Source organism: Sturnira hondurensis, unplaced genomic scaffold, assembly GCF_014824575.4.
Source record: "Sturnira hondurensis isolate 20B ecotype Veracruz unplaced genomic scaffold, ASM1482457v3 Scaffold0020237, whole genome shotgun sequence".
NCBI lineage: Eukaryota > Metazoa > Chordata > Mammalia > Chiroptera > Phyllostomidae > Sturnira > Sturnira hondurensis.
The window spans coordinates 10,702,698-10,726,156 of record NW_028092868.1 but is presented as its reverse complement, the minus strand read 5'-3'; the positions used below and the strand labels follow the sequence as shown (position 1 = coordinate 10,726,156).

The window sequence follows — 23,459 nt, the reverse complement described above, 5'->3', positions numbered from 1 at the left end:
CATCAATAACCGAGCAAAGTCCCCACCATGATGGAACTTAAATTCCAGTGGCGGAGGCAGACAGCACACAGATAAACAAGTAACACAGGGTACAACCTGTGGTGATAAGATTATGGGAGATACGGTATTCCCGGGCAAGCATGGAGGTGGTGATTTTCTGTACAGTGGTCAGGGGACCACTCTCTAATTAGGCATTTTCAGTAGAGACCTGAATGAAGAACAAATCATGGGGACATCCTGGGAAATACATTCTTAATGAAGGGAACAAACAGCAAGTGCAAAGACCTAACATGGGCACACATTTGGTTTGTACAAGAAACAGCAGCAAGGCGAGTGTGCCAGAAGTAGAGTAAGTAAGCAAGAGGGGAGAAGGGCTGAAGGTCACTGCAGACCGTGGATTTTTACCCTCATTCATCAGGAAGCCTTTATAGGGTTTGAAGCAGAGAAGTAGTATGCCCTGATAGAATGCTCTGGAAGGCTGATTCTGGCCCTGGCTGGTGTGGCTCAGTGGACTAAGCATTGGCCTGTGATCCAAAGGGTCGTGGTTTGATTCCTTGTCAGGGCACATGCCGTGGGCCAGGGAGCCTGGAGGAGGAGGCAACTGATAGATGTTGCTCTCACACACTGATGTTTCTCTCCTTTCTCCCTCCCTTTCCCTCATTAGAAAGAAAGAAAGAAAAAAGGAAAGAGAGAGAGAGAGAGAGAAAGAGAAAGGAAGGAAAGAAGGAAGGAAGAAAGACAGAAACAGAAAGGCTGATTCTGGCTGCTGTGCTGAGAACAAACGATTGTGGGGCAAGGGTGGAAAGAGTGAGACTAGATGGAAGGCTAGTTCAGTTACCTGGGAAAGAGGTTGTCCTTGGTTGGACAAGAAGGGACCAGAAGTAGAGACGGCAAAAAGCATTCCTGTGTTAGTTATCTACACATTTATTATCTCACAGGTCCTGAGGCTCAGGAATCTAGAAGTGTCTTAACCGGATGGTTCTGCCTCAGGACCTGCCTCTCACAAGATTATAGTCCAGACGTCATGGGTCTGCATCACCTGAGGCCCTGACTCAGGCGGAAAGATCCTCCTCCAAGAAAGCTCAGGCATGTGGCTGTGGGTTGGAGGCCTCAGTTTAATAGAGGATTCAAGAGCTGGAAGACTTTAGTTCAGTAAATAGCAAATTTGCTTAGTAATCAATGCCTGTAAAAGCTATTGTTCCAGGAACTGAAGGTATGACCCACCTTGACTCCACCGTGAACAGTTCCACCTTTGTGCCTCGGGAGGACTGCAAGCCATCAAGACGCCATCTGAGCCATTGTCCTCCTGGGTGAGAGGCCCACAAGCAAGACACAGATAAAGACCACCCCAGGGCATAGATAAAAGACCAAGAGAGACCAACACTCAGGACTCCGTTGGAAAAATGCTGCAGCTTTTATCTGATTAACTTCCCCCTGAATTCCAAACCCCTTACCTACACTTTCCTTCTCCTTACAGAGTCAGTTTAACATGGAATTCAAGACAACCTGTTAGGGTATAAACCCACTGTCTTCTTAGATCGCCAGCCATCTGAATAAAGCGCCTATAAAGATTCATTGATGTTTCTCTCCCTCTTTCTCCCTCCCTCCCCCTTTGTTGAAAAATAAATAAAATTAAAAAAAAAATTCAATCCCTGTCTCAGGTTATTGGCTCTGGTAGGTGACAAGCAGCACAAATGCCGGCTCTTCTGGTTTCAAGTCCTTCCCCACATGGGCCTCCCCACAGGGCTGCCTTAGACCTAGTAGCTGGTTTCCTCCCGTGCAAGTGATGAAAGAGAGGGGGGGGAGAGAGAAGATCCATGTTGCAGTGTCATTTATAATGTAATCTCAAAAGTGACACACCATCACTTCTGCTGAATTCTGTTGGTCGCACAGCTGGCCCAGATGCAGCGTGGGAGGGCATCACACAAAAGCGTGACTATTGGTTGGTGGGCATCTTTGGGTGTCGTCTGGGAGGCTGTGACCACAGCTTGGGTTCTAGTTATGTTGATGGATCGGATCTGGCATGTAAGAGAGAGAACAGACGGAACCGAGGACAACTGTTGAATGTGGGGGGAAGTAGATGGGTAGAGGATCATCAGGAGCGTTTGGGACATGTGACATTTGGGAGCCTATTAGATATTTAAGGGCAGATGTCAAGGAAGCAGCTAGGCAAGTGCCTGAGTGTGGAGCTTCAGAGAGAGGCACAGACTGGAAATAAGGGGCTGGGCTCCTTCAGGGTGGCATTTAAAGCCTGAGCCTGGACCCCCATCCCCCAGCCAGTAGAGGCAGACAAGAGACACAAGAGCTGAGCCCTGCGCTCCAGCCTTTAGATCTGGAGCGATGAGGAGGACCAGCAAGCACAGTCCGGGCCAGCGAGGCAGGAGCAGAATCAAGAGCAAGGTGCCCTGGAAGTCAGGGAAGAAAATGCCACCTCAAGCAAAGTGCTGCTCGGAGACCAAGGAAGCAAGAGTAACTGGTTCAGGTGCTTTACCAGCAACGGCGACCCAGATTCTAAAGACGTGCCACCAACGAGTGGGATTTAAGCAGGACAATTACTTCGAATAAGAATAACTTTGTGGAGGGAGGGGATCTTGGGACTATGACCAAGACGTAAACGTCGTTTCTTAACAACAACCACAAACGGTTTTTAGGAGCTGGTTTTGTACCATGCTGGGTGGAGGCAGCCCAGGTTCGACCCCTGGCCACTGACCCCAGAGCCCCCGCTCTGCGCCACAGTGCACCCCTCCTTCTGCTGCAGAGGCCTCTCTAAGGGATTCCCTAAGAACCAAGGGGGAGGAGGAGACCAACAGCAGTGGGGTTTGAGTTTTCCCTCTGCTGGGCTGCCTGAGGTAGGTGGTCAAAAAAGTGAGACTCGGAGCTTTTGAACTTGCCTTTTAATTTGGTATCTCAGTGTTGCTCCTGGAGAGAGGCCAGCAGGCAGTCCTGAGAAGTGCCGCTTTCCAAACCGCAATTTGAAAAGCCTGTTTGGGTGTACTCCTTGCATGAGTCCCTCCGCTCCCCTCCCCGGGAAGGAGGGCTCAGCGGGAGCCAGGCTGTAGTCCACCCTTAGAGTCCCAGTCCGTTCATTGCCTGTTCTTCCAGGACCAGGGAAGCCTACAAGCGGTTATCCTGAAGCTGATGTCACCCCACCCCCACCCTATCCCACCCCCACCCCCACCCCCAGCATCTTATCTCCCTGGGGCAAGCAACAGGCAGGTGAAAATTTGGCCCTTAAGCCTCTGGACAAAGGACAATGGCCTCTAATCTGTGCCGTCCAAACCCCCAACTCCAGGATTTTGTGAAAGCCAATCAGAAAATTACATGATCTGTTGATAAGCATTGAGCACCCAGTAAACACACAGTTCTGGGTTAGGTACCACAGGGTTTAGAGAATAAAATGGATCGTAACTGGAAAATGGAAAGTGTTCTCTAGAAGTTTCTTTTATAACCACGTTGTGTCTCTGCAAAAACATTCCTATTCAATTATTAAATAAAGCAGGAAGGCCTGGACTGATTTTTATTCACTGAAACATGGACAGTCTCTCCCCAACATGGTTCTTTTTAAGCCAGTAACAAATTTTACAAATATTTGCTATTAAAGAGTTAACGAAATAATGTTCATGATATTACGAGTTGAAAGCCATCCATCCAGGCATTGAACTATTTAAGGAAACAACAACAACAAAAATCAAACCTTCTCTCTCTCTCTCAAAAAAAACAACTGTTACACGCTCTGATGTTTCTGAGAGTGCTGATGATCAAAGACCCACCCAGGGTGGATGGACAGACCTGATTTTTCAACTCTCCTGGCCTAGTCCGCCCTGGCAATGTCAGTAGTTAGCTGTGGGGCCCCAGTCAAGCCACAGGCGTTCTGCACCTCATTTGTGAAACGGGGATAACACTATTTATTTCACATGGACATTGTAACAATAAAATGAGAACATGTATATGAAAATGATTTCCAGCTTTAAATTTGTATTGTTCAGTGATCTCACCTTTAACAGGAACCCAAACAACAAAACAAACAAGCAAGCAAAATATAACCAAAGACACTGAAATAGAGAACAGGCTGACAGAGACCAGAGGGGAGAAGGGAAGGAATTTCAGGGGGATTTTCGGGGAAAAGCGGAAGGGTTTGCAGGAACAAGTATAAAGTACACATGGACAAAAATTAAAGGGGGTGGAAATGGGAGGGAGGTGGGGAGCACTGGGGAGTGGGCTGGGATGGGAGTAAAAGAAAATTGTAATTGAGCAACAATTAAAATAAATAAATTTTTTAAAAAAGAAATTACAATTTACATCCACTCCAAGTTGTAAATGCTGGTCATTTTATTTTTCTTTCTAATAAAAAGTCCATTAACTTGAAAAAAAGAAATAATTATTAGATTTCAGTTAAAGAAAGTTCTTTCAGAGACACAAACTGATGTACCTTAAAAGGATGAAATTATATAACCACTGAGATTTGCTTCAAAATAATACAGTGGAAACAGTGGGTTTTTATACATTTTGAGTATTGTAGAAGCTGGGTTACAGGTACACGAGAGTTTTTTAAAAACCATTTTTGTACTTTTTAAAAAACATTTTATTTATTTATCTTCAGAGGGGAAGGGAAGGAGAGAGGGAGAGAAATATCAATGTATGGTTGCCTCTCGTGTCCCCAGCTGGGAACTGGCCCAAAACCCAGGCATGTGCCCTGACTGGGAATTGAACCACGATCGGCTGGTTCACAGGCCCGCACTCAATCCACTGAGCTACACCAGCCAGGGCCCATTTTTGTACTTTTTTTATGTTTGAAATTTTCACATTGAGAAGCAAGAAAGCATAGGGGAATCTGGAGGGCACTCTCTGTTAGCAAGTTCAGGTTGATTCAGACAACTTCTCAAGCAAACCTTGAGAGCAAAAGAAATGGTAGTGATTTTAAATGAATGCCAAAATACATAAGGGTTGAAGGATTTGATCATTTGATTACATTTTTAATACCTTTTACTTTTAACCAGAGAAAATCCATTTTAATTAAATATTATAGCAAAAAAATGGGGCAGGGGAGGGTGGTGGGGACAACTATACTTGAACAACAATAAAAAATAAATTTAAAAATTATAGCAAAAATATGTATATTCATGATTTAAGATTATAAATGGAATCCACATGTTAACCTGGAATTTTGAACACATTAAGATCTGCCCCCAAATTTCAGAATATGTTAACAATTTCCTATTTCTTTTTTTTAAATTTATTTATTTTTAGAGAGAGGGGAAGGGAAGGAGAAAGAGAGGGAAAGAAACATCAGGGCGTGGTTGCCTCTCATGTGTCCTCCACCAGGAACCCCGCCCACAACCCAGGCTGGGAATCGAACCGGCGACCCTTTGCTTCACGGGCCCGTGCTCAATCCACTGAGCCACACCAGCCAGGGTGCAATTTTCTATTTCTTAATAACCACTGTTCTCCTACATCTACTGTATCATATAAAGTACATAATGACATATCGATATTGCAAGTGATATCTGTGATCCTTTTGTGATGAAAATCTATCACTAATTAAAGGAATGTAACAGCGTTAAGTACATAACACACTCCCTTCCTCACCCTGAAGATGTGAATTCTCTAGGAAGTCTTCATGAGATTCTTTTGTTTCTCCAGGTTTTGATGATCGATACTCACTCCTCAGAGAAACCTTCCACCATCTAAAGATGACCTGTGATTGAAAAGAAGGTGATATGAATTTAAAGTGACTTAAAGACTGACAGCTACAGTGAGGTTTGGGGTGTTGAACAATCACTGTGGTGGGCGCACAGGTTATGTGTCCAACATCAGCTGTGACTTGCAATCTGGCATCACAGCAAATGAGAAGTGAGGTCTGTGTGCCAGTGAACATTTTTCTTAGTGATTAGGGTCACAAAATCAAAATGTTGGAAGGAATCTTAAAAATTTATCAAGTCAACGCTGGCCGGTGTTGCTCGGTTCATTGGAGCATCATCCTGAACAACAAAAGTTTGCAGGTTTAATTCCTGGTCAGGGCATACACCTAGGTTGTAGGTTCAATTCCCAGTTGAAACACAAGGCAACCAGTTGTACCAAAGGCAACCAAGCAGTTTCTCTCTCTCTCTCTCCATTCTTCTCTCTAAAAAAAACAATGAGCATGTCCTCAAATTAGAACCTTTAAAAAAAAATTTAAAATCTATAAATGAATTGATGTAAAAAATCACCCAGAGCTACATGACGTCTCTTGAAGATCTCCTAGAACACAATTCCTCTAACTTGGGGAGCCAATCCCAAGGTCATTGCTCCATTCTCTGCGTCTTTTCCTGTCTACAGCACAGACAAGGTGAGTGAATACTTTTCTCCTAAAGAGGGACAGTTACATTGTCAGGGCTGGAGGAAGCACCATCACGCATTGCTTGATGCACGGCAGTGTCATTGCACAGGACACTTCTTGGTGACGGAACTGCTGATAATCTGATTTCTACAGGCATTTTGGTTTCTCTGAAACAACCTTCATTTCCATGGTGATGGACTGCGCTGAAGTTCCATGTTGACTTCATGGCTGCCAACTACCAGGCTAATGAGAAGCCCCTTGAAGCTTTTCCAACGTACTTCACATTTTCCAACCTGCAATGGAACTGGGTAGTTAATTGAGACGACAAAACTCCCACCAACTTGAGCAACAAAACAGCTTCTGCACGAGGCCAGCCAGGGAAGATGATGCAGGAGACAGACAGTGCAGACACCGCTTGGCTTCCTGGCTCCGGGGTCATCCCTCACTAGCATGACCAGGCAAGGTAAAATAACGTTCACACAAAATGGGTAAGTAGGTGGAAGCCTGCTACGGGGCCTCCCTTTATTTACAGTTTCCTCTCTCCCATCCTGGTGTCTCTTCTCGTCTCATAAGGACACTAGTCACTTTGGATTAGGGCTCCACCTTTATGACTTCACTTAACCTTTTTTTAAGAAGATTTTATATATTTATTCATTTTTAGAGAGAGGGGAAGGGAAGGAGAAAGAGAGGGAGAGAAACATCAACGTGTCGTTGCCTCTCACGTGCCCCTTACTGGGGACCTGGCCTGCAACCCAGGCATGGGTGCCTTGACTGAGAATTGAGCTGGTGACCCTTTGATTCATAGGCTGGTGTTCAATCCACTGAACTACACCAGCCAGGGCCATTTAACCTAAATTATCTATTCAAAGGCCCTGTCTCCAAATATAGTTGCACTGGAGGTCAGGGCTTCGACCTACGAATTTTAGGGGGCTATCATTCAGTTCATAACAGAGGGATCTCAAGTATCACAGTAGAAAGAACATGAATTTTGGAGAAAGGCTTGGCCAATTTATTTAATCTCTCTGCACTTCAATTCCTTGTCTATTAAATATCATTAAAGTTAATAATAAGTACTAGAAATAATATGCCCTTTCTATTGAATGACAATGCCAGACAACCTGAACTTAATGTTGTGTTCTTTATACCACATAATCTAGAACTTTTAGAACTAATTGGGAAGTCAAGGAATTTAGTTCTTCCACAACACATACAGGTGAGCAAAAAGTTTCAGAGGTGAAGTTGGAAGCGACAGGTCTCCTTCCCCACAACCTTACTACCAGATGTTCTCTCACATTGAATTCTGCCCCAGGAAAGACACTGGTCACTGGGCAGGCACCTCCAGAGTCCAAAAGATGTTTCTGGAAGCTCAGTGGAGCCCCCCTCATTGTCTTCTTTGGCACTTCCCAGGAAAATTTCCCTCTGGTCCAAGTGCACCTGAATTATAATGATGCAATTAGCCATCCTTCTAGCCAGATTAAGCAACTAAATCTTTGATTAAGTGGATTAGGGAACAAATGGAGTTCTAGACAGGGCACTGCTCCAGAAACATTGTGTTACCAAACTTACTTCCGTTGTTCAAAAAAAGGCAGAGAGACACTTGTACAATCTCACTTGTCAGCTTCGTATCTTGCACATCATTCATTTCTCCAATGAAAAACGATTTCTGACATTCCTCACAGTCATTCATTAACCCTCTGGTATTGATTTACAAGGCAGTATTCTAAGTGCTCGCCAGGTAAGGGCCTCTGGAGGGAGGATCCTCAGGGCACAGGGAAGCTAACTTTTGGAAACAGATAAGCATCCGGCTGGCTCCTCTGAGGTATTTAAATTACGGAGAACACAGCCCTTGCCTAAGGAAACAAGGCTGGCTAGAACCAGAATCCAAGCCTCCTCACTCCCAACTCGTAAACACAGTCTGTTCAGAGGCAGCAAGCTTTCTCTGCCTATAACTTCGTACTACAAGGTCTACAGAGCGCTACAGAGATCCGTTCGGAATCGCAGTTGAGCCTTGTCGAGACTCGACTGTGTTCCGCATGCTGTACTTCCTAAAACAGAAAAATGTGCGAGACGGGTGTTGTCCACCACTTGTTACTTGAGACTGGTGAAGGTTGTTTTGAAGTGACAATACTCGATATTGGTGAGGAGAAGGAAAACAAGGTCCCTTAATCATCATCAAAAGGAATGTGAATCAGTTTGGCAAGTGTGGCCCAGACATGCCACGTGTAAGAGTCCATCCTAAGGAATTTATCAGACATGTGTACATGTCTTTCATGTAAGACTGTTTGTCATAGGTTAATTATGATAGCGAAGAGTCAGAACCAACCTAAGGGTCCAACAGTTGGGACTAGTTAAATAATTATAGCCCATGTAGACGCTGGAATCCTCTGTACCCAACAAGTAAAAAAAAAATGATAACGCAGGATAACATTAATACTCATTTGCTTACACTGCTACTCCAAAGACAGGAAGGGAAATGCTCCTGTGTTTGCAGGCGGAGGGGCATCAGTGTGGTGGTCCACTCAACTGTCTCACAGGATGCGCCGCCCGGAGGAAGCTGAGCTCAGATGTACCCCCAAATGTTTGTGAATCGAGCGCTATTATGGCATTAGCGTACGTTAAGTCCTATTACACATACAAAGTTATCTATTTGTTGCTATTTTGAAAATCTTAAAGTCTATAAATGCAGTTTTAAAAATCTTGTTCTGATTAACTGTGGATGTGTGTTAATTAACATTCCTGCAAGAAAAGCTACAAAGGAGCTTCCCAGTTTTTGCAAGACTGTTTCGATCTGGCTGGACATGGGCTTACTGGGCTCTCTCCAGGTTTCATGAATCTCCCAACCAGCTGTGAAAAATGAGTAACCGTGTTTTTATGGGTGAAGAAACCCACTGTGGATGGGTTAGACAGCTGGCACCAGTTCTTCTCACCCAGGGAGCATCTGACTCTTTGAGTCAAGTTCTCTGTCATTGCCTCATACCCTCTGTCAAGGGAGGGAGGATAATTCGCCTCATTGTAGGATACACACCAGCGTTTGGTATCCTGATAGAAATCACGTGACCAGTGATAGCGTTCTTTAAACATTTTATTTATAGTTAGCATATTATACTTTATAAATCTTTTAAATAAACTTGAACATTGAGCTTTCTTACGAAAGAGAGGTCTAAGATTTCTCACTAATCCTTCCGTATCTCTCCTGCACAAAGTGTTAGACCAAGATTACACAGATTTAGTGTCCACCCAGTGAGGCCCCTAAAGGTCAGGCCCTTTGGCCACCAGGACGGCAGTGACTCACTAGGCAGCCCTCAAGGGGGCACCGGGAAAAAGCAGGCCCAATTAGGCTTCTTAGCCTTTGTGCTCATTGGGTAACGCACGCCCCTTCCCCTGGTCTGAGACTGTGATCTTCCCTCCTCTGGCCCTGGTGAAAAACCCTACTCCTGAGACAGAAAGCAGAGACTCTATTGTTAGACAGGTCTGGTTTACATCCTCGGCTCTGTCATTTGCCTTGGGCAAATTTCATAATCTCTTTGGCCTCCATTTCCTCATACCCAAAATGCAAAGAATGATGCCCACGTCACCCGGCTGGAGAGATGACGTGAGATAAATCCAAAGTGTCCAGCAGATGCCAGATAAATGAAGTAGCTCCATAGAGGCAGGTCCTTGCCTTTTTGTTCTCCCTTTCCCCACTTTACATACACTTCATATTCAAAACAACAAGCTCGACCCAAAATACCAACAGATAAGAACCAAGTGTTCTCGATACATTGTGTGTCCTCGGCAGAGGCAACCATACATTGATATTTCTCTCCCTCTCTCCTTCCCTTCCCCTCTAAAGATAAATAAATAAAATATTTTTAAAAATAAATTTAAAAAATAAATAAAAAAATTTTTAAAAAAAGAACCAAGTGTTTTTTTCTTATCAGTTGTCTAACTATATATTCAATCCTGTTTCATCAGGTTCTGCTTTCTGAGTCGTATTCTCCAAAGACATTTATTTCAGCTTTTCACTGAGACTTGGTATTTTATTTTTCTAATCATCAATTAATACTAAGGACTGCATACTTTTTGCTTAGCTGATGCATCCACCCACCCACTTACTAGACAAAGTTGCTCCTACAGGATTAGGGTGACGTGCCAGATCCCACGCACTGAGTGGGGTATCCTGAATCTTTCTGAACATCTGAATAGGAAAGACCTTTATGACTTGGCACACAACTACCTCTGCTTTCTCCTACAGAGCCCTGTCATTCATCAGATCCAATTTCTTCCTGTTTTGGAAACCACATGTAATTAGGGGATTTCACTGAGTGTGGTAGAGATACTGTATCACAGACAGTTTATAAAATTAGGTCTTTTCTTAGGTAAGGAAAAATTTTATCTGAACAGCGTACTGAGAAATGGAGAAGCCACAAGGGCAAATGGCAAGTAATTTCACCTTTAGATAATAGTGGGAACATCACACAGCACCGGCATCCTAAAAGGTAGAGAGATGTTATTTTTTTTTAATGAATTACAAGGATAATTCCTTCCCTCTTTTTGCCACCTATTTAAACTATAAACACATGATATGTTTTTGGTGCAAATTTATATCAAATATGTGTTCCTCTATGTATCTATGTTTGGTTCACTTTGTCTAAACATGGTAAAACTTAGATTTTCAGCTTTAGAAAATTTTACTATGGAATGGTAGTAATTTTTACACATTAAGAATAAAAGCAACATTATTAATAATGGGGAAAATGAAGCTGAGGCTAAAACGAGAATGAAATGAACTGAAAATCTTAATAATGAAGAACTGAGGACATTGAAATGTTTCTGTTCTTCAGTGATACAGGAAGGCAGTTGCCATTGGAGAGTCAGATCAGTCACCCTCCACCACCGTGGACCTGACTGGGAGTCAGTGGAGGACCTCGTTCGCGGCCTCAGCATCGGTCTGCCCACCTGCCTTTCCCAGAGGAGCCCCATTTGTCCAGTAGCCTCCCTCCTCTACAGAGAGATCTGACATACTAGATTTGTCACTTTAGTTTAAACACATAGGATTAGGCTAGTATTTAGTGCTTAAATTTAGAAAAACTTTTAAAAGATTTTATTTACTTATTTTTAGAAAGAGGAAGGGAGGGAGAAAGAGAGAAAGAGAAACATCAGTGTGTAGGTGCCTCTCACACCCCCCCCACCACTAGAAACCTGGCCCATGACCCAGGCATGTGCCCTGGCTGGGAATGGAACCAGCAACCTTTTGGTTCAAAGTCCAAAGTTCAGTCCACTGAGCCACACCAGCCAGAGCTGGGAATAGTTTTAATAGAGTTCATTCTTCATTTTGGTGAGTGTATCCTTTTTTTCTTTTTTTTTTTAGAGAGAGAAAGAGAAGAAAGAAGAGAGAGAAACATTGATTTGTTTTTCCACTTACTTATGCATTCATTGGTTGATCCCTATATGTACCTTGACTGGGGATCAAACCCACAACCCTGGCGTTTCAGGACAATGCTCTAACTGACTGGGCTACCTGGCCAGGGCTCAAGAGATTTTTCAGAAAGCGTTTATAGGGAGTAAACTTTTGGTCTGAAGATGTGCATATTCTCTTCCAGGTTCTGGTACTCTTGTTGCTATTACTCAGTGTAGGAGCCAGTGAGTGGCCAATGCAGATGACCTCCAGATGTGCCCTCGGGCATGCATTCTCTACTGTGAGCTGTTTCTACAGACCAGTGCTGGCCCCCCCTCTCTCTCTGACAAGTTTCTTTCCATCAGCCGGCTACTCATTCCTGTCCCTGTGGTAGTCACCTGCTCTCCAAAGAAATATGAACCTCAGCCTTCCTGGGGGAGAAAGAGAATGGATAGCCTAGTTACTCCTGTCCACCCTCCCCCGGCATTCAGGTAATAGCTGCTTTGGGCCACTGCTACTTCTGGACTGTTTAGAGCCCTCTCTTAAGTTATTAACCACCTTCCATTAGTTAACAGTTGTTTTAAAAAAATTTGTCCCTAGTAAAAATAACAAACTGTCCCTGAATGGACCCTTCCTGAATGGAGACATCTGCCATGATTCTTTTGTCACTCATTATGCTGGGCACTTGGTGACAGCTTTTTACCTGGGGACATATACTTAATATTTAGGACAATTTCTTGTACATATTTTTTTTTCTGGAACTCCTCTTTTTCACATATTGGACGTTCTGGTCTAATTTTTAATTTTATTATTCTTTTTCCCCCCTACTGTTCATCTCCTATTTTGGGTTCTTTTTCTCTAGATGATTTTCTCAATTTCTTGAGTTTTTCATTTTTTACTATATTTTTTGTTTTCTAAAAGTTCTTTTAAATTTTCTGAGTGGTATCATTTTCTTGTGTGTTATTCTTGTTTCATGGATACAATATCTCTTCGTATTCCTTTGGGGATACTGCTGGTGAATAATTTGTTTTGTCTTTGTGCGTTGTCTTTATTTCCTCCAAAACTATATTTCCTGTATTTTGGTGGCACTGATTTGTTGAGGCTTTGCTCGAAAGTCTGCTCTTTGTTAGCTGTTGTTCGCTGTCTGTGTGTATTCACGAGTTGCGAGTGGGTCTCACTATATCTGCTGGGGCTCTTTGGTTGGAGGATCCTGGCTATTAATATATATATGTTTTACTTTTTTAAATTGTTGTTGAAGTACAGTTTTCTGCCTCCCCCTCCTCCATCTGAGCGCTTCTCACCTCCCTCCCGTTTCCATGCCCCACCCTCGTTATTGTCCATATGTCCTTTATAGCTGTTCCTAAACCCTTCACCCTTTTCCCGAATTATCCCCTCCCCTCCCGCCTCTGGTCACTTTAATCTCTTTTTCTTCAGATTTTACTTACTTATATTTAGAGAGACGGGAAGGGAGGGAGAGAAACACCAATGTGTGGTTGTCTCTCACATGCCCCCTACTGAGGACCTGGCCTGCAACCCAGGCATGTGCCCTAGACTGGGAATTGAACCAGAGACCCTTCAGTTCCCTCAGTCCCCTGAGCTACATCAGCCAGGGTCTGGCTATTAATATCTTGCAATCTCTTTTCTTCGCTTGGTCTGATTCCCCAGAGAAGAACCTTCCAGATTTCTGCCTGGAGGGTATGTTCCTGGGGCCCGCAGTATTCTCTGTAGAAGTCACAATGGGTCCCCTACTTCAGCATGTAGATTCTCACTTAATCCTTGGCCATATTCAGCACTGAGTCCCTCTGTACCCAGTGGCTGAGTGTCCTGGGTCCATAGATGCCTTAGTTCACCCCTCCACAGGGCAAACTCCCCAGGCTTCTCCCGTGGGTGAGGCAAAGCTGTTGCTGGCTGTACAGAGGAGAGGGAGGGCTGAAGAAGAAAGTAGTTCTAACCACACCCACAGACTTTCAACCATTCCTACGGTTTTCAGGTCCTTCTTCCTCCTCCTCCTCCTCCAAAGAATCTGTTTCCACCCATCTCTGAGCCACCGGGCTCTGGGGCCCCGGGCTACAAATCTGATTGCTTCCTGACTTCCCTAGTTTAGGTTTCAGCTTTCTCAGGGCGTGTAAATCAGCTACCAGTTGGTCATCTGCTTTGTAGCTGCAAAACTGTTGCCTTTGTCTTCTTTCCCATTCTCTCTGTTTTTGTGGGTTTATGCCTTAGAAAAACCCTGTAATTGTCATTTTAGTGGTGTTGCCAGAGGGAGGGAAGGTATGCAATAGTTCTTTAAATCCGCAACCACACTGCTAAGCTGTGTTGTTAAGATGTTTAAAATGCTATACGCCCTGGCTGGTGTAGCTCAGTGGATTGAACGCGGGCCTGCGACTCAGACGATCGTGGTTGGATTCTCAGTCAGGGCACATGCCTGGGTTGCAGGCCAGTTCCCTGCAGGCCAACTCTCAGCAGGGGACGCATGAAAGGCAACCATACATTGATGTTTCTCTCCCTCTCTCCTTCCCTTCCCCTCTAAAGATAAATAAATAAAATCTTAAAAAATAAAAAATAAAGAAATAAAATGCTACAGATAATCTGACATACTATATTTGCCATTTTAATTTAAGCACATAGGATAATGAAAATGATTAAATTGGCAATTGGTATTTAAATGTAGGCATATCTATTAAATTTACAATGATTTTAAGATGTTTGTAAGTTTAAAAGTGTTTGATCTACATTTTCTTTTTTTATTTAATTCTTGTTCAAGAACATTCTGTCTTATATTCCCAGCCCTGCCCCCCCAGTGCTCCCCACCTCCCTCCCATCTCTGCCCTCCACCTTAGTTATTGTCCATGTGTCCTTTATACTTGTTCATGTGAGTCCATCCCCTTTTCCCCTGTGATTCACTTTCATTACAGCTTTTTAAACACTTGGCTGATTTTTTTTATATTTGTAATTATGTCTTTTCAGATTTTAGAAATGCTTGAGAAAGTAAAATATATTATATTTGTGATATAGATTGAAATACTTAAGAGGATTTAATCAAGTTTTTAAATCATATTTCCATACAAGAGAATTTAGTTTGTTAGATTTATAAGTTTTGTAGCTTTAATCTATAATATTTAGATAAATTAAGTAAGTTTGTAAATGGTGCTTAAATGTTTAAGGGATTATAACTTGTTAAACTAAACATTAAAGAACAATGAAAATGAATGTTTTTAATTTTGATGCAAAATTACTTGATTTATAATTCAATTTACTGGTTTCTTAGTTGTATTCGAAGGTTAAAAATAGATTCTTAATTCTAACTTTAATTGGATATTGGCAATAAGCACAAATAATTGCAGTAAGTTAAAAATGTTTTTTAATAAATCATAAATTATAAATAATTACAAGGAATTGTACAATAGAGTTTCTTAAATTGTATTTAAAAGACTGATTTGGGCCCTGGCTGGTGTGGCTCAGTTGATTAAGCACGGGCCTGTGAACTAGAGAATCACAGTTCAATTCCCAGTCAGGGCACATGCCTGGGTTGCAGGGGACGCACGAGAGGAAACCATACAGTGATCATACATTAATAGTTCTCTCCCTCTTTCCTTCTCTTCCTCTCTAAAGATAAATAAATAAAATCTTTAAAAAATAATAAAATAAAATAAAAGACTGATTCAGGAATTAGGGGACCACTGGATGGCCATTTGGAAAGAAAAGTTGATTTATGTCTCACATCAGAATTAACTCCAAATAGATCAAAGATCCTCATGTAAAAAAAAAAAATAGCCCTGGCTGGTGTACTTCCGTGGATTGAGTGCAGACTGCGAACCAAAGGGTGGCCGGTTCGATTCCTAGTCAGAGCACATGCCTGGGTTGTGGGCTGTGTCCCCAGTGTGGGCCACATGAGAGGCAACCACACACTGATGTCTCTCTCCCTCTCTTTCTCCCTCCCTTCCCTTCTCTCTAAAAATAAATAAATAAAATCTAAAAAATAAAAACAAAAACAAAGTTTTTGAAAAAAATAAATAAACCCACACAAGTACTAGAAGAAGAAAAAGTGAATTCTTCTGTTTTTCTATGTCTTAAAACCTATTACGTCTCAAAACCTAAAAGTCATAAAACAGAAGACTGATAAATTTGATTACATAAATATAAAAAACTTGTGCGTGGCTAAGGTCTCCCAAAGATCTTTATGGAAATGTTTAAAGCAGCTTAGTTCATAATAAACTCCAAATTGGAAACAACCAAAATATCCATCCATATGACAAAATATTACTCAGCCACAAAAAAACTGCTGATACATGAAATGACATGGTTGAATCTCAAAAGCATTATTATAAGTGAAAAGAGCCAGATATGAAAGGTTACTTACTAACTGTAAGATTCCATTTAGGGCATGTTGGAAAAGGCAAAATAGAAATTAGGTCAGTGGTACCAGGAGACATGTGGGGGAAAGGGGACTGACCAAAAAGGAACATGAAAGAACTTTGGGGGTTGATGGAAATATTCTATAGCTTTCTTATGGTCATAGTTATACATTTGTCAAATTCATGGAACCTAAAAAAGGTGATTTATACTACATTAAAATCATACCTTAATATGCCTGACTTAATAAAAAAACACATCAAAGAAAAAGAAAAAGGATAAACTGGGAAAATGTTTATAATTACTATCACAACAAAGGGCTAACATCTCTAAAGCATTTGTAAAACAGAGAAAAGACCAATAGACTAATTCTTAAAATGAGCAAAAGACATGAAAACAAAGTCCACAAGAAAAAATTTTCACATGGCCTATAAATGCATGAAAAGATATTGAATTTCACTCACAAGAATAGAAACACATACTACTAAAACCACACTGAGACATCATTTCTCATCTATCCAGACTGGCAAAATCTGAAAGACAGAAAACACACACTGTGAGCAAGAACTCGGAGAATCCGGAATGCACATCACTGTGGTACAAAAGCTACCGAGGAAAGTTAGCATGACCTGATAAACTACGGATGGAAAGAAAAGAGGATTTATTTAATAAAGAGTGTTACCATGATAAGCTGTCTCTCTGGAAGAAGTAAACTGAAACTCCTACCTCCAGCTACATTCAAAAATAAAATCTAGCCCTGGCTGGTGTGGCTCAGTGGTCTAAGTGCTGGCCTGCAAACCAAATGGTCGCTGGTTTGATTCCCAGTCAGGGCACAGGCGTGAGTTGTGGGCAGGTTCCCCATTTGGGGGTGCGCAAGAGACAATCAAGTGATTCAAGTGATGTTTCTCTCCTGCTCTTTCTCCCTCCCACTCTCTAAAAATAAATAAATATAATCTTTTAAAAAATAAATAAAATCTAGATGGACTAATGTGATAAGTACAAAATGCAGTCTTATAAGGTTTTAGGGGAAAATGTATTACTTTAAAAGTAATAAATAACAGTATTTTCATTTCCGAAAATAGTACAGGAACAAGGGCTAGCACCTCATTCGGAATGACTATACATACTTTTCTGCCATCCCTATTCTCTGGCTGAAATCTTGGAATCAGAATTCTAGAGGTGACCAATTAGACACTGATATTTTAACTTAGTAATTCATTACAAAGATGGTAGCTATTAGTTTTTCTTCCCCTCCTAGGTCTTGAGATCCAGAAATGTAACTTTAAGCAACCTTCTTTATTGAAAAACATTCTATTACAATAAATCAAATTGGAGGTCCTACAGAGTTCATGATCATTGTCATTTTCTCTTACTAAGCATGAAGACTGGGCTATTGCACCTCAGAAACAATCTCACACTAAGCAGGTTCTCAAAGCAAAACTTGTATAAGATTCTGCACCAAGGAAGGAGTATTAATATGTAAGACAACTTCATATGCTGATGACAAAAATCTTTCCAAAAGAACATTGTCTACCAACTATACTTAAATTTTAAAAAATAATAAAGTAAAATATTTTGAGAGCACTGATCAATACATTTTATATTAAGTGGAAATTTAAAAAACAAAAGTATTGTTGCAAAGTTAAATGTCGCATTTAGAGCAAATAATCAATACAATATATTATGGACTCCAGGTGTGTTCAAGGATTTGCTGATGAAGTAAAGGTTCATGAATAAACAAGCATGAATTTTAAAAAAATCTTTCCAAAAGAACATGAGTGCAAAATTGAACATGAATCCTATGATTTGGGGTGAGGGGAGGTCCCATCAGCAGTAAGAGGAGAAAACACATCATGTCCAAGTGGATGGGACGTCACTGAATGTGGTCCTACAGTGTGAAGACACAGATGTGGCTGCCAAGAATCCAAGCAGGTGTTTTGGACCCAGAGGAACATTCCGGCTCCTACTGGTAGGGTGACCTTGGGTGGGTCCCATAATGTCTGTTTGCCTGCCCATATGTTCCTATCTTCTGGGAGGGTTCAATGAAGTGATACATGCTTAGCAGAGTACTAGACTCATCATTAATTTCCTTTCTTAGCAAATTATTATTGGGATTAATTTATATTACAGATCAAGACCACAGGTGTAGTCCAGTCCCCTTGGTTTGTAAGAAGCACAGACACCACCCCCCCCGCTTTGCAGCTCCAGTGGAAGAACTTGATGAACCCACAATTCTCTAAGTCTGCAGACGGTGGGTCCACTCCCAAGTACAGAAAGTCAGTGGACACAGGGCCATGGCAGTCAGTTTTAACACACATTTTGCAGCAGCCGGACCCCAAAACACTAAGTGCGTCTGCCAGATGGGTGTGCTAAAAATCTGAAAAAAATGCAAAGTACTCTACAAACAACAGGATCAAAAAGAAGGAAAGAAAAAAAAAGCAGCTCTGAACACAGATGCGAGTGGAGCTTTTATTTTTTTGCACTAGTTTATCTCCTGGAACAATGCCCAGGAGAAGAAACAACACAACAACAACCTGGAATTCTCTCTGCAAAAAGTCCCCGGATATGGACAGGAAAGTGACTAAGCAGGTAAGAATGTCCAGCTGTCTCTGGTCTTACTTCACAGAGTACTTCTCAGGACGTACCTGCCTCTAAGCCTGTTAAACTGCTTCTTCATTAAATTACTATTTACAGCTCCAAGGTGTCTCTGCTTTCACTCTGATACAAAATAGTAATCTACTGGCACAAAATTTATTTTTAAAATTCCCACCAAGAAACTTGGGGGAGCTAGTTATATTCCCTCTTGTTACTATCCCATCCCTGTTACTGCTGTCCTCAAATGCAGCCTCACGAAGTCCCACCAGTCAGTAAGGGGCCGCGTCTTCGTTTCATCTCTGTACCTCCTTCCAGTCTCGGTCCATGTGGAATGCTTCCCTCTTCCCTGTGGTTTCTTTTCTCCGTGTTTGTAGAACGAACACCTGCTACCAAATACTTGCTCTTTTCAGTGCTTATCTGCTAGTCAAAAGAATAACCACAAAGCATTTTCATTGCTCGAAATTCAGTCTTTCTGAATTATTAAATATATAAAAATTTGGACGTCCTTTGTCAAAACCTTCCTTACCTTCTGCTGTGGACTGAATTGTGTCCCCCTGCCCCACCCCAACCCTCACCAAATTCTATGTGGAAACCTAACCCCCAATGAAACTAGACTCTCTTTGGGGATAGGGCCTTTGAAAAGGTAATTAGGGTTAAAAAGTGGGGCCCGAATCCAATGTGACTGGTGTTCCTACAAGAAGAGAAGCAACACCAAGGGTGCACAGGCACAGAGGAAAGGTCGTGGGAGAAAGGTTGCAGCCCAGGCGTGGCCATCTGCTAGCCAAGGAGCGAGGCCTCAGCAGAAGCCACACGGGCCACCACCTTGATACAGCTCCCCCAGGGATAAGGATAAAATAAATGAGGTCCTTTCGAGTGTCTACCACATGCCATGTGTAGTCTGCTTTAGACTTAACCCAAACATAAACCCTGGGAGGTTAGTATCATTGTACAGATGAATAAACTAAGACTCAAGGAAGTTTAGAAAAACTTGCCCTCACTCATTCATTCCTCAGCGGGATTTGAATCCAGCTCGATCTGACGCCAAAGCCTCTAAATCTGTTAAGCATGTTAAAACTGTTCGGCTCGTTGGTTACTGGAATGACAAACAGCCTTAACTTTCCAATGTCTGTGATAATGTAGGAAAGCAGTGGTGTTTATAATTCTAAAGCTGCTAAATCGTGATCCTTGGCATTGGAGGAGGTGTTTACTTCCATTTGATGGGGGTGTGGTCGATGTGCTGAGAAATGATAGCGTTTCATTCATTCCACATTCCACAAGCACACAGAGCATGGCATTGTTCTGGAAAACACACAAACCCCTGCACCCATGGAAATTATATTCTATGGGGAGGGAGATGAACAATAAACAGAACAAGTGAATGTATTTCATAGGGTGTTAGAACGTGATAAGTGTGAAGAAAAATAAACTAAGAAAAGAAGATAGGCAGTGCTCGGTGGTGAGGAGTGGGGCTTCATTTTAAATAGAGTGGTCCTGGAAGGTGGCATTTGAGGCCGCCAGAAATCAGATGGTGGGATGCAGGAGCTGGTAAACTGCTTTGCTGCGGACCCAGCATGCCCCGTGGAGCCCTTCCAAGCATGCAGGTGACAAACCAAAATCCCTCTCAGCATCCAACCCTAAAGCTGAGTTGCTGGCTCACTAGAGACAAATGTTACCTTTATTGTACATTGAAACCCCAGGATTAGATCTAACGGGCTTTCCTGCTAAACTGCAGACTATAAGAGAGAATAAGATAAAAAAAGCCATCATGACACTTTTTAAAAAGTCTTTGATAGTCACTCAAGCATCTGTTTTCGTGTCCTGTCCAGTATGCTTTCTATAGCCAGTTCCTTGAAAGCTCTTGCTGGAGCATCCTGGTTGCACGGCCCAGTGCAGTGCAGACGATGCTTCCATGGAGAAGATGCTTGCAAATGCAACGAGAAATTGGCCTCTGGATGACCAGCACCTTGTCTCCCTGTTCTGGCATCCTTTTCTCATCACCCCAGCGAGGTGTCTGTTAAGTACCATGTTGTGATTATACTGCCATGCACTCACACATGCGTGTCCAATGCTTACAGCATCTTCCCCGGCCTTGTCCTGAAATACTCATTCTTCAAGACTTACTTTGTCACTTTTATTGTGTCATGCAGGCACTAAAAGTTCTTGCCTGCTATTGAAATGACTGTCTGGATTAAGAAATATTCCCCATCTCTCTGCAAAACACTTAGCCCTCAATATGTGATCCAACTTCCAAAATGATTTGAATAAAATCTTCATAGGGTGGGTAGTGATGATCACATAGCTACTGAGTCAATACATTGATCAACGGAGTAAATATTTCCTGTGGCCTTACCACTTACAAAGCAGTGAGCCAGGCAACCATGCCTGGAAGGAGAGTGTAAAAAGTGAATAATAGTCTTGTTCAAGATCATATTCGTAGAGCCAGAATATGAATACAAAAGAATATAAAGCAATTATTTATGTGGACTTTTAAAAGATAAATATATGGCTTTAATTACTTAGAATCTTTATTGTTATACAAACATAGTAAATAGTTTCACTTCCTTAACACAGATGTGCAAGAAATGCAATTTTTTCTATAAGCCAATGTTACTTTTTAAATTTTTATTTATCTTTAGATAAATAAAGGGGAAGGGAAAGAGAGAGGGAGAGAAGTACCTATGTATGGTTGCCTCTGCCGGGGACACACAATGTATCGTGTGTCCCCTGCCAGGAACTGGCAGGCAACCCAAGCATGTGCCCTGACTGGGAATCGAACTGCGATCCTCTGGTTCATAGGCCTGTGCTCAATCCACTGAGCTACACCAGCCAGGGTCCCAATGTTACTTTCTTGAATAGGTAATAGAGATTTACGACATAACAAACAGGGTACAAGGGAAAGCACCTCTTTCCATGGCAACCTCAAGAGAAGGTGAGGATGTGTTTTCTACACCTAACCACAGTTACTTTGGCCCCTCCCTCTCCTTGCTACTGAGGCGGAGTCCAAGTTCCTCAGGGGCAGTGTGTCTTCCATGTCACCATCTACAAGCCAGCCATAGGTGAGGTGTCCCCAATCCCATCTGCTCTTGGGTTATCATCTCGTGGGTAACAGGTAAGTAAAAGGATAAAGGCCGCTCCATTTGCTACTGTGGCACTATTTGCTTAGCAGCCTGTGACCCTGTTAAACAAGAAGGCCAGTTCACTCTTCTGAGCTCGTCCCGAGAATGGAGATGACTAGAGAGCAAGGACAGAGCGAGACTGACCGCTCCCTGCAGGCACGGGCAGAGGATGACATTGGAACAAACGGCAGCCTCCTGTTAGGACTGACAGCCCAGGGGCCACACAGCAGTGCCCCCCCCCACCTTTGTAATCTAATTATAATCCAGTAATAGCTCAGAGCTCCCCCCAGCCAATGGTGGTGCATCTCTCTACTCCATGCCCCTCTCCTCTCTTGGAGAGTGAAAAAAAGCTTTCTTCTCTGCACTTTCTTCTCTTTGTGAATTTTTTCACAGCCAGCATCACCAACTACCCTAACAGCAAGTGTTACCAAACTGTAAGTTGGGGTCCTGCCACTGCCCTCCAGGCAAAGTTCCAGAGGTAAAGGAGATAAAGGAAAAGGTCTTTATTCAAAAACCTCACAATTCTGGAATAACAGCTTTCCAGGAGCATTAGTCACTTAAGCATATCAATTATGGCAAAACTCTTTACCTCTTCAGTTACAGCTTAAATCACTTAAGCCTGTCAATTAAGGCTGAGCTCTTAACACCCAGGTTCTCCTATCATTCCCTGTTAGTTTTTAGTCGTCTTATTTCTATAGGGTTAGTTTACAAACTGAAACAACGTAAGATACGAAAGTTGCACAGTTTGGAAGAATGGCAGGCTTCTGCCTCAGAGCCCATCCCCTCCAGAACACCCAAAGGAGAATAACCCTGCCACCCTCTGCCAGGCCAGCCTGGTCCTAGTCTGTGCCCGGCGTTCCTTCCCATCCAAAATACCATCTGTTGGGAAACGCAGGCAGCTGCAGCACCATCCTCCAGGCAGAAGAGCCTGAGAGCCAGAGAGAGCCAGCGAGAGAGCCAGCCCTCTTTTTATTTCCATGCGCACTGGAAGCATTCAGCTTCTCAGCCAATTCTGTCCTAGGCCGCTTACCATTCATTGCCTCAGCAAACTCCTCCTATGGCCCTCCCTACTTCCCCCCTCAGATCACTGTATCATAAAGGCTCCAGCAGTCTCCTCCTGGTCTTCCCTCCTGGGGAAGCGTCTCCCTCACTGGTGGCTGCAGAGGGAAGCGTCCTAGGTCTCCCCAGGTTCCTAAGGAGGCATAGGGGTCTGGAAGGCTGACTGAGGACTGTCCAGCCACCGCCTCCTTGCATCCTGCTGGGGTGGGAGATTTCTCAGGGGGCTGTTCTATTCACCTGCCTCTCCTACTGGTCACTGAGTGTGGCGGGGAAGAACGAGTTCTCCTTAGCTCCCGGAGCTTCCATCTACCTGAGGAGTCTGCTGGGTTTTTGACCTCTCTGAATCTCTCCCACCTCCTGCAATCTGGAAGGTTTGCTTGGTTGGAGAAAAAGAGGGAAGGGAACTCTGCATATTCTAACTAATCTATTGTTTGCACTTGGGCCTCTTTCCCCCACCTAGAGGTTGGGTTTTTGACATTTAAAATCCTAGGCCCTTGCATTTCAAAGCCTGGTTTGGGGAAACTCCCTAAGGCAAGGAATGAAGCTGTAAGCAGGAAAGCAGATAAGGAAATGGTGATGAGAAAAGTCAAGGAAAAGTCCTCAAACCTGAAGTTCTTATCTGGCCTACGTTCTGGTGTGAGAC

The 23,459-nt window shown here is 42.8% G+C and overlaps 1 protein-coding gene across 1 annotated transcript in view; it reads right to left on the bottom strand.

Annotated features, from left to right (window-relative positions):
* The window catches only part of FBXO36 (F-box protein 36), a 62,860-nt gene that overhangs the window by 15,828 nt on the left and 23,573 nt on the right, over positions 1-23,459 (bottom strand). The window contains exon 2 of the mRNA XM_037029250.1: positions 5,587-5,695. Coding sequence (XP_036885145.1) covers positions 5,587-5,695 — 109 coding nt within the window. The remainder of the gene's footprint in view (positions 1-5,586; positions 5,696-23,459) is intronic.